General features: G+C 46.8%; 1 protein-coding gene across 2 annotated transcripts in view; it reads left to right on the top strand.

Moving 5' to 3' along the window:
* Nucleotides 1-12,101, top strand: part of LOC127454415 (leucine-rich repeat-containing G-protein coupled receptor 4-like) — a 121,820-nt gene that overhangs the window by 79,174 nt on the left and 30,545 nt on the right. For both annotated transcript variants that reach the window (XM_051721612.1, XM_051721605.1), the window contains exon 5: nt 589-660. In XM_051721612.1, coding sequence (XP_051577572.1) covers nt 589-660 — 72 coding nt within the window. The remainder of the gene's footprint in view (nt 1-588; nt 661-12,101) is intronic.

Below are 12,101 nucleotides of genomic sequence, written 5' to 3' on the forward strand. Positions count from 1 at the left end.
CAGAGCCCCACGGTGCTCTTACAGGCTCATCCAGCTGTGATGTTGTCTGTGATGTTGGGAATGAGTTGGGGAAACTGATTTTGTACCAGAGACCAGGTGCTTTCAAACTATAGATATTGGAGATGATTTGAGGCAGTATTTATTGACTGTGGCCATGTGTTTGTGAATGCCTCTTGGCTGGTTTGTATTTGACTGTATTGGTTTTTAGAGATGTGTGTATGTGTGTAGTTGTGTGTGCTGTGGCCTGGCACAGAGCGGGAAAAGTTGTCCTCACGGCCTATGCCATTTGAGTGACGCCAGAGAGAGCTGATAGCGTAGAGGAAGCAAGATATGCACTGTGATTAGCTTAGAACAAGACACACACACACACACACACACACACACACACACAAATTCTATGAATACTAAAGCTTATATTATGGTTAATTGGGTTCGTGATTTTGTGGAGAAGTATTGTAGAGACCATAGAGTGTATATGAGTATATGTGAATGTATACAAATGTGTGTTTTGCAGAAGTGTGCAGTGTTTAATGGTGTAGTTTTAAACACCATATATACTCTTTATTTTTTTTAATTTATTTTTTTCAGGATGCTTCAGAATAATCAGTTGAGGACTGTTCCCAGTGCAGCTCTCAAGAATCTCCATGCCCTGCAGTCTTTGTAAGCATCTCTCTGTCCTTTTTTGTCTATCTCACTCCCTCTCTCCATCTCCCTCTCTCTCTCTCTCTCTCTCTCTCTCTCTCTCTGTTTTAGCAGAGAGGCACCAAATACATACAATACTAAAACAATACTATTTTGTAACATACTTGAACTTTTTAATAAGTTCAACCATTTATTACAACAAAACTCTGTTGTGCATGTCTACACATTGTCACATCACTGGACCATTTGCAAGAAATGCAAAGAAATGCTGACCAGTTACAGCACCTAAAATATACATTTTCCCTTATACATTCCAGTCTTTCCTGCAGCGCTGTTCAGCGGCTGCACCGCTACGGTTTAAATCCATCTAATGAACTTAACAGGCTCCCCTGCTACAAAAACTAAATTCTGTAGGAAATACTGATATACATTTTACCCTAAACTTTAAAGGTATATTATGGGTTCAGTACAAGTTAAAGGGATAGTTCACCCAAAAATGAAAATTCTCTCATCATTTACTCACCCTCATGCCATCCCAGATGTGTATGACTTTCTTTCTTCTGCTGAACACAAACAAAGATTTTTAGAAGAATATTTCAGCTCTGTAGGTCCATACAATGCAAGTGAATGGTGACCAGAACTTTGAAGCTCCAAAAAGCAGCATAAAAGTAATCCATAAAACTCCAGTGGTTAAATTTATATTATTATCTGTTTCTTACCCACACCTATCATATCACGATTATGGATGATCTTTTTGCTGTTTTTATGTGCTTTCTAGAGCTTCAAAGTTCTGGCCATCATTCACTTGCATTGTATCTTTTTTGCATTGCAAAATCTTTATGTTCTGCAGAAGGAAGAAAGTCATACACATCTGGGATGGCATGAGTAAATGATGAGAGAATTTTCATTTTTGGGTGAACTATTCCTTTAAGCACAATGGACAGTGAAGGGGGGCCCGGGTAGCTCAGCAAGTAAAAGATGCTGACTACCACACCTGGAGTCGCAAGTTCAAATCCAGGGCGTGCTGATTGACTCCAGTCAGGCTTCCTAAGCAACCAGTTGGCCCGGTTGCTCAAGGTGGGAAGTCACGTTGGGTTAACCTCCTCGTAGTCACTATAATGTGGTTCTCTCTCGGTGGGGCGCGTTGTGAATTGTGTGTGGATGCCGCGGAGAATAGCGTGAGCCACACACAGTAGATCTCTGCGGTAACGCGCTCAACATGCCTTGTGATAAGATGCGCAGATTGACTGTCTCAGATGTGGAGGCAACTGAGATTCGTCCTCCGCTACCCGGATTGAGGTGAGTGACTATGCCACCATGAGGACTTAGAGTTCACTGGGAATTGGGCATACCAAATTGGGGAGAAAAGGGGAGAAAAAAATAAAAAGCACAATGGACAGCATCTGTGGCATAATGTTGATTTACCACAAAAATTTATTTTGACTTGTCCCTCCTCTTCCTTAAAAAAAAAAAAGCAAATTACAGTGAGGCACTTACAATGTTTCAAAAATATAGACAGAAGACATAAACAAAATGTGTTTTTACAAAACATTATTTTAGTGTGATAAAACCGCATACTAACCTTTTTCTCTGTAAATATATCCAATTCTCCGATTTCGTTGCCATGACGACCTAAAGCCGTAAACCCGGCAATCCCAGTAATTTAGTTGTCTGCCACAAAAATGATGATTTAAACAACTTTACAGCTCAAATAATACAGTTTTAACAGAAGAATTAATGTAAATGTCTTTAAGAAATGTACATTTCTGCCTTTAAACCCTCAAAATCATCCCCTTTCACTTCCATTGTAACCTCGATTTTTGCTTCTTTTTTTTTTTTTTTTTTTTTTAAGAAAAGGAGGGATGAGTTGAGTTTTTTGTGGTATTCAACATTATGCCACAAATGCTGTTGATTGAGCTGAAATTGTATTGAACCTTGAATATACCTTTAACCTGTTGACAAAAATCACATCCATGTTATTTGACACTTTGTATAATGGTAAGATTCCATGGGTTTACTGGTAACGGAAGTCAAAGTAAGTGGACTTAAGTTTAACTGGTTAGTCATTCATAACAGTTTCTGTATATTTATTTATTTATTTATTTATTTTTTTTGAGTGAAAGTATAATAGCTGGTGGTGCTGAATGTATAATATTCTGTACATGGTATGTATGAGTGTTTGTATGTGTGTGTGTGTGTGTATGTGTTTGTGTGTGTGTTCTCTAACTTCATGTCTCAATAATATCTTGTCCAGCTGCTGTTCTTGCTGTTGGACAGTGTATGTTTAAAAATGCAGCTCTCAACCATTACCACCTCTCCAGATGTCCCCCACTGTCTCAAACCCTCATGTCGTGTGTTTTTCTTCTCTTTTTTTCTCTGTGGTGCTGAAGTAATGTATTTTGGCACAGTCTGCCTGCTTTTGGATAAGGCCTCAGAGAATGGCCTGTAAATCAATGTGCCTTCTGCCCCTCAGCATGGATGATGAGGAAGAGAGGAATAAAGTCAGAGCAGGAGCCTAAAACGAGAAAAAGGCAGAGAAAGGGACACACAAAGCAGCCAAGCCTGTAAAAGAGAGAGTGAGAGAGAGAAAAAGGGGGCAGTCCTCTGGGAATGTGTTCCCCCTGCAGGCTCTCTGCACAGATTCTTCATCTGTGTTAATCAGGCTTCCAAAAAAAAAAAAAAAAAAAAAAAAAACACTTCCTAATTACAGTGACATTGCTGAGAGGAGCAAGGCCGATACAAAGCCTGTAGAAAAGAGCAGAAAAAACTTTTTCACCACTTACAGCCATTTTTCTTTATCATTTCCTGCCAGCAAACAAGGGTTTGATAGCCTTTCTAGGTGTTCATATTTTTGGTCACAGCAGTAGGATCTTACAGATCTTTAGTTTTTTTATTATGCTCTATATAGAAATGCAACTGCCTTTCCTCACTCAACTTTCCAAAACCACAATTATAATCTTACAACCATCTACAATTTCAAGTGACCACCTCTGCCACATAGTTTGCAATGATCAGTGACTTCTAACCTCAAAAGTTAATTTGTTGGTTTGCCATTCAACATACCAGAGAGCAATTCTTTATTATCAGCAATTATCATTTAGCCTCCCATAAGTGTTAAAGTTATGATCTAGTATGTTTTATAAATGGCCTATGAAGTCATAAATCTTAACAAATGCTGAGCTGTTAATGCATTAAACATTACAACAGCACTTGTGGCCAAATGTTCCTTCTTAGATATTAATCTTAAATTATTATCCTCTCAAGGCCATCTTACTGTTTCTCCTCTGTACCACCCTAATGCTTGAGTCTTTCACTGTATATATGTTTGTCAGTGTGTGCACACACTCAGGTTTGGCAGTGGCTGATGAGGACATGCCCAGATCTGCACATTCAAAACAAGCAGCATGCAGAGCCTTCAGCTGCAGCTGACAGATCTGTATCTTCATAGATAAGAGCCACCTGAGTTGACTCCTGAATCGGGATTCAGTTGTCAATTCACAATTTATCCAATTTAGGATGAAACGATATAAAATTGCAAGAGCCAAATTGTATCATTCATTCACTGATTTCAGTTTACTTATCATTAATGTTTGTGTAAACCACTCTGTGTAGAGCAAAGAATAAACATTCCTAAGTGTGCCAAATCCGAAAGTGAGCCAGAGTTCATATCCAATGCACATGTCACTTTAAATGACCTCTCACCTTAGTTGGCAAATGCCTCACAGTGCTGAAAAGTTCTCCTGAAGAATCACACTTAGACAAAACCAGAACTGTAGAACAGTACACACATGCTGAAAACTTGTTTTCACTCGCCATTGGTTCATTAGAGCATATGCGGTCTTTAGTCCTCCTTTCCCAGAATGCACTCACAGAACTTGGTTAAAGTTTATTTAACAAGTGAGACTAAGCTCAAAGTACATTGTACACATACTCTTCCAGGCAGGTCTATTGTGCTCAATTATGAGCTCTGTTTATATTTTCATTTGGTAGAGCCACAAGACCTCTGAAACATATTTCCATTACACAGAGGCATTCATAAGCTCCCCACCTAGTTATTTTAAAGTGTGTGTGTTACTATGTGTGTGTGTGTGTGTGTGTGTGTGTGTGTGTGTGTGTGTGTGTGGGAGTATGTTTTAACACACTGATGATTAATCTTCATAGGAGGGATAGTAGAGCTTAGCCAGTGTCAGCCATTCATAAACAGGAAGTCACCACCCCATCATTATTACCCATCAAATCCTTCCTCCCTATGATTGGCTCCTGTGGCAAGGAACCAGAGTCCCATTCCAAATCTCAGTGTCATAATCCTATGTAAAAGATTAGACAGTTCTGTCATCATTTTATTAATGCTCATGTATGAACCCAAACCCATTTGATTTATTTTTTACGTGGAACTCAAAAGAAGATAAAAAAAAAAAAATGCTCAAGCTTCTCTTTCCCTTACAGTAAAAGTGAATAAGGAATAAGGCAGTCAAGCTCCAAAAACATCCTGGTTACTTTCGTAACCTCCGTTCCCTGATGGAGGGAACAAGACGTTGTGTCGATGTAGTGACATTAAGGGTCACTCTTGTGAGCCCCAAACTTGAAAAAGGCCAATGGGAATTGGCGAGTGAAATTTGCATGCCACTCCCCCGGACATACAGGTATAAAAGGAGCTGGTATGCAACCACTCATTCAGGTTTTGTGCTGAGGAGCCAAGACAAGGTCCTGGCCATTTCAGCGGGTAGTTCAGCATTATGGCAAGAGGGACACAATGTCTCATTCCCTTCATCAGGGAACGGAGGTTATGAAATTAACCAGGACGTTCCGTATCTGTCACTCACTCAATGTTGTGTCGATGTAGTGACACTAGGGGTCCCTATACAAAACGTCACAACTAGCTGAACTGTGTTACGTGGACTGGCGGTGCGAGACGGGCAGACCACTGTGTGCCTCGTAGCCAGCACACCAGGCCGTCACGTAACCTCCCCCAACGCTCTTATGAGCATCGAACGGTACTTCGGGAACAAGTCGACTGCCCAACAAATAGGGACAGGCTAGCCCAGCCGTGGCCTCTTTTCCTCTTTTTTTTTCTCCCCAAAAAGAGTGGAATTTGTTAACCGACTGGGGGCCATAAATGTCTACGTCGGGGGGTCACTCCCAAGGGGAAGACACCGCGGAGACCACACCCCGTCCAGAGAAGGGGGGGTATTTGGAGTGGAAATACGTCACATGGTCTTACCGAGTCTTGTCAGAAGTATGTCATGTGGAGAAGTCGCATGGTAGGTCCTACCCGAGGGGGGAGGAGTTTCTACAAGCATGGTGACCAAGGAAGACACGATTTAGCGGAAGATATATCACATGGGGTCACCTATGAGGAACCAGCGCATGTGGAGCACCTACCCCAGTACAGGGCTTAGTTAGCACATGTACTGGGCCGGCAGCGAGTTTCTTCACAAACTCGTCTGCCACAGGGCTAAAGAGGAAAGTCATCCAGGGACCACAACTTGTGAACACGACTGGGAGTCAAAGGCGCACGTCTTCACATCATGGGAGGGGAAAGGCGCACTATACGCAAGCGGTACACCCGGCCAGCTGTCCCGGAACTTACCTGTTCCTACCTGACAACACACGGGACGAAACCGGCTCAACCCGTAGATTATAGAACCTCGCAAAGGTGTGGCTCGTAGCACCATGGGGGGCGGCACATCCTGAGCGTGATATGCCATCACGATGGCGTCAGTGACCCAGTGGGCGATCCTCTGTTTGGAGACAGCGCTTCCTTTCCGCTGTCCAACAAAGCAGACAAAGAGCTGCTCGGAGCTTCTAAAACATGCGATCCAAATAGATGTGTAAAACTCGCACCGGACACAGCAACGCCAAAGCTGGGTCTGCCTCCTCCTGGGGCAGCACTTGCAGGTTCACCACCTGATCCCTAAACGGGGTCGTGGGAACCTTGGGCACATAGCCCGGTCGGGGTCTCAGGATCACGTGAGAGTAGCCCGGACCGAACTCCAGGCACGTTTCGCTGACAGAGAACACCTGCAGGTCCCCTACCCTCTTGATGGAAGTGAGCGCAGTCAGGAGGGCAGTCTTCAAAGAGATTGCCTTAAGCTCAGCTGACTCCAGGAGCTCGATGGGGGCTCCCCGTAGACCCTGAAGGACTACAGAGAGGTCCCATGAGGGGATGAGATGTGGTCTGGAGGGATTCAACCTCCTAGTGCTTCTCAGGAACCTGATGATCAGGTCGTGCTTCCCTAAGGACTTACCGTCCACTGTGTCGTGGTGTGCCACTATAGCGGCTACATACACCTTCAAGGTGGAGGGGGACAGCCGCCCCTCCAGCCTCTCCTGCAGGAAGAAAAGCATCGATCCGACTGCGCATCTCTGGGTGTCTTCGCGTCAGGAAGAACACCACTTAGTGAACAGATGCCACTTCAAAGCATACAGGCGCCTCGTAGAGGGAGCCCTAGCCTGAGTGATCACTGCAGGTGGTAAGCCACTTAGGTCTTCTGCGTCCCGTCCAAGTGCCAGACATGGAGATTCCAGAGGTCTGGTCGCGGGCGCCAGATGGTACCCCGTCCCTGAGAAAGAAGATCCTTCCTCAGGGGAATTCGCCGGGGGGGGGGGGCTGTCACGAGAAGCGTGAGGTCCGAGATCCATGTCTGGGTGGGCCAGTAGGGTGCTACTAGGACGACCTGCTCCTCGTCATCCCTGACCTTGCACAGGGTCTGTGCAAGTAGGCTCACTGGGAGAAACGCATATTTGCGTAGTCCAGGGGGCCAGCTGTGTGCCAGCACGTCTGTACCGAGGGGTGCCTCGGTCAGGGCATACCAAAGCGGGTAGTGGGAGGATTCCTGGGAAGCAAAAAGGTCTACCTGTGCTCGACCGAATTGACTCCAAATCAGCTGGACCACCTGGGGGTGGAGTCTCCACTCTCCCCTGAGCATAACATGTCGTGACAGCGCGTCCACTGTGGTGTTGAGGTCACCCAGGATGTGAGTGGCTCGTAGCAAGTTGAGGCGCTGCTGACTCCAGAGATGGAGATGGTGGGCGAGTTGTGACATGCAACGGGAGCGTAGACCGCCTTGACAATTGATGTACGCTACCGTCTCCATGTTGTCCGTCCGGACCAACGCGTGCTTGCCCTGGATCAACGGCCGGAACCTCCGCAGGGTGAGCAGTACTGCCAACAACTCGAGGCAGTTGATGTGCCAACGCAGCCGCGGGCCAGTCCAGGAGCCGGCGGCTGTGTGCCCGTTGCATCTTGGAGGTGGCTGTCATAACCACGACGCGCCTGGAGACCTGCTCTAGGGGAATCCCTGCCCGTAGAAATGCTAGGTCGTTCCAAGGGCTGAAGAGGCTACGACAGATCGGCGTGACAACCACGCGATGTGTCCCGCGGCGCCATGCCCATCTCGGGACTCGAGTCTGAAGACAGTGCTGAAGCTGTCTCATATGCATCATCTCATATGTCTCATATGCATCAACCGCAGAGGATGCCATATGCCCCAAGAGCCTCTGAAAAATTACAGTGGAACCGCTGTCTTCTGTCTGAACGCAAGGGCTGCCTCTGCGACCTTCGTGAAGACGCGAGGGGACAAGGACAGGCCAAAGGGGAGGACCTTGTACTTGTGCGCCCGGCCCTCGAAAGCAAACCGCAGGAAGGGTCTGTGTCGAGGTAAAACCGAGATGTGGAACTACGTGTCCTTCAGGTCTACCGCCGCGAACCAATCTTGATGCTGGACGCTTGCTAAAATGCGTTTTTGCCTCAGCATCTTGAACGGGAGTCTGTGCAAGGCCCGGTTCAAAACTCGCAGGTCCAAGATTGGCCTCAACCCATCGCCTTTCTTCGGTATGATGAAGTAAGGGCTGTAAAACCCTTTCTTCATCTCGGCTGGAGGGACAGGCTCTATCGCGCCCTTGCGCAGAAGAGTTGAGATCTTTGCACGCAAGGTAGTGGCGCTCTTGCCCTTCACCAAGGTGAAGCGGACGCCGCTGAACCTGGGCGGGCACCTGGCGAACTGAATCGCATAGCCGAGTCGGATGGTCCGGGTCAGCCATCGCGACGGGTTGGAAAGCGCAAGCCACGTGTCCAAACTCCGGGCGAGGGGGACCAAGGGGATAATCACGTCGGACGTACCGGCGGGTGGGGCCCCGTGGTGGGGCAGAGCCTGAGGCGCCACATCGCGGGGGCTCGAACCCCTTGGCCGTGCTGAGTCCAGGGACATCGAAGCACTTACCTGGCTCCTGATACCCACCATAAGATTGGTCGAGGAGGAACATCATCCCCGCAGTCCGTCGGAGCCAGCCCGGTGTGGGCGTGTTTGTGCCACAGCTGGGCGCGCTGGGGCGGGGGACCGCCGCTGGAACGCCAAACCTGCCGAAATGGGACGGTACGGCGGTCGTGACGACGGCCTTGCGCACCTGACATGTGACCCAGAGAACAAGGAAACCACTCTTTTGTTGAAGTTTTGGGTATCGCAGCCTCTTGGGCATGCGGCGAAAAATGAATCAAAAGATTCTCCTCCCGGCCCACCACCGGGGGATGGAGTTGTCTGTCTACCAGCTCCGTAGAAGCAGATCTCCTCGTCTCTGGGTCGCCCGTCTCAGGGGCGCTTCTAAGCCTTCCTAGGGTTCTTGGCGGCCAGCCGTGGGATGGGTGGCTTCTGCTTCCTGCGGTGGGCTCCACGCTGGGGCCGGGCCGCGGGGGTGGGCTGCGGCGGAGCCGGTGCTGTTGCTACAGGAGAATGCCCTTGGTGATGAGCAGATGGGGTAGGATGTGTTAAATGGCCTCCGTCTGCTGCTTCACCGCCGAGAACTGCTGGGCAAAGTCCTCGACGGTGTCGCCCAATAGGCCAACCTGGGAGATGGGGACGTCAAGGAATCGTGCCTTGTCGGCGTCTCTCATCTCGACCAAATTGAGCCAAAGGTGGTGCTCCTTGACCACCAGGGTGGACATCGCCTGCCCGAGAGACCGCGCCATGACCTTCATCGCCCGGAGAGCGAGGTTGGTCACCGAGCGCAGTTCCTGCATCAATCCCGGGTCAGAACTACCCTTGTGCAGCTCTTTTAGCACCTTGGCTTGGTGAACTTGCAGGAGAGCCATGGCGTGCAGGGTGGAGGCGGCTTGTCCAGCGGCACCGTAGGCCTTAGCCGTCAGGGACGACGTAAACCTACAGGCCTGGTGGCGCCTTATCCACCTTGGGGATCACCGAATACCCCTTGGCCGCCCCACCATCGAGGGTAGTGAGAGCAGGGGAGCTGAAAGATTGGGATCGGGCAGTAAAAGGTGCCCCCTATGATCTTGTCAGCTCCTCATGCACTTCCGAGAAGAAAGGGACAGGGGCGCGGCGCGGCTGTGAGCGGCGCTCTGGGCCCAGGAACCAATCATTGAGCCGCGAGGGTTCAGGGGAGAGCGGAGGGTTCCACTCTAGCCCGATCCTCGCGGCTGCCCGGGAAAGCATGTCCATCATCTCCGCATCGGCCTGAGACTGGGCGACCACACCCGAAGGAGGGAGCCCAGCCGAGGTGTCCGCGTCAGAGTGGCATCTTTAAAAAGATGTTTCCATGTGTGCCGCTCTTTTAGAAAGAAAATATACTCTTTTAGAATATACTCTTTTGCTCTGCCGAAGTGCCCAGGGGGCGTTCTCTGCACTCCACAGGTGCAGAGGGGGAGAAGCCACTGAAATGCGCCGTAAATCCAGCAGTTTTAGGTGAACGGTAAAGAGAACTGAGTTTGAATTGAATTCAGTGCACTGAATGCAACCGCTCGGCTCCGAAGAGAAAATCTGAATGAGAGGTTGCATACCAGCTCCTTTTATACCCGTATGTCCAGGGGAGTGGCATGCAAATTTCACTCGCCAATTCCCATTGGCCTTTTTCAAAAAGCAGAGGTGTTCGGGGCTCCCAAGACTGACCCCTAGTGTCACTACATCGACACAACTTCGAGTGAGTGACAGATAGAGAACTACCATACAAGTACCATAAAAGTAGTCCACATGACACGTGCTATATTCCAAGTCTTCTAAAGCCATACAGTAGGTTTGTACGAGGAAAAGACCAAAATTTAACACATTTTCACAGAAAATAACCCCTTTTGGCATAACATGATTTATCTCTATAGAGCGCAACAGTCTGGTTCCAGAAGCAAAAAATCCCATTCATTTTTTCCATAGATGAATTGATTTTCAACAATAAATTATAAACCTTTAAAGACAGACCTACCATGAGCACTAAGGTTGTTAATCGATGGTATATGCCACTGCTGAAGCCACCAGTCTGAGTTTTGTCAACATCATTGTTTAAAAATCGTGTTTAATAGTGGAATTCCTAATGAAAAACTACACTACCCATAATCCTGCATAGAAAAATCCACCAATCAGAGAATCACTGCCAACAAAGCCCACCAAACAAGCTCTGAAGCGATCAGCCACTCCCATGACGCACTGTAAATGACTTAATTGTGTCAGTCTCCCTTCTCTCAGACCACTTGTATATTTGCATATAATATTCAAAAATATTTGAATATTTTACAATAAAATGTAAATATTTTGTTACTATACTTCTATACGACTTTAAATCAATAGTTTTATATTATTCTATCGTTTTTATTTTGATTACGTCAATCGCAACGCTTCTTGGGTTTGTAGTTTGTGCCCTTATTAAAGACAGTAAGTACGCAGTAGCTGGGTTTCCATCAAAATGTTTCGTATTTTTTATGCGCATTTCTGAAAATTCGACTAAAGAAAATGCGAAACATCACGTGTTTCCTTGAACTATAAATCTTGAGGGAGCAAGCCTTTTTGTCATGGAGCAGCTGAATGACCTCTTTGTTTCGTGGAGTGTTGTATTTGCTGTAATAAAGCAATTGTACATTATGTTATTAAATGCTGCCAGGAGACGTCGCAGAATAAGTGCAATAGCTCACATAATGATGACTCAATTGGCTATACCCATTCACTGACAACCTCCATATACTTTGGAGAGCTCGCGCTCAAAACAGTTCTGGTGGATTGTGAGGACCCACTTAAACTGCTATCTGTGGGTGAAGCACTTTCGACTAACCAGGGCTACGTTTGAAGAATTGTGTGCCATGGTCAGGGCTTTCGTTGAGCCAGTCATGTCAAGCTGTTGCACATCTATACCATTCGACAAACGCATTGCCATTGTGCTTTACAAATGGTCATGCCACTTCATCATTCATGTGAATAAGCTGTTTCCATCACTTTAATGTGCATTTAAAACTCTAGAAAATCCACCTCCTCCTAGCGCATTAAATTTTATGCTAATTTTTAGTTTATTCGCATATCAAGCATTTCCATTTTCAAAATGCTCATAAAAATAGTTGGATAGAAACACAGCTACTGTTGCACCTTTGTTTTTTTTTTCTAATTTGTGCATGCTTTCTTGCTTTACAAAGTTTGTAATGGTGTGATTCACCTCGGGGCTGGTTGGTTTGGTTTATTTCTTAAAACTCT

Source organism: Myxocyprinus asiaticus, chromosome 2 (assembly GCF_019703515.2).
Source record: "Myxocyprinus asiaticus isolate MX2 ecotype Aquarium Trade chromosome 2, UBuf_Myxa_2, whole genome shotgun sequence".
NCBI classification, from domain to species: Eukaryota; Metazoa; Chordata; class Actinopteri; order Cypriniformes; family Catostomidae; genus Myxocyprinus; species Myxocyprinus asiaticus.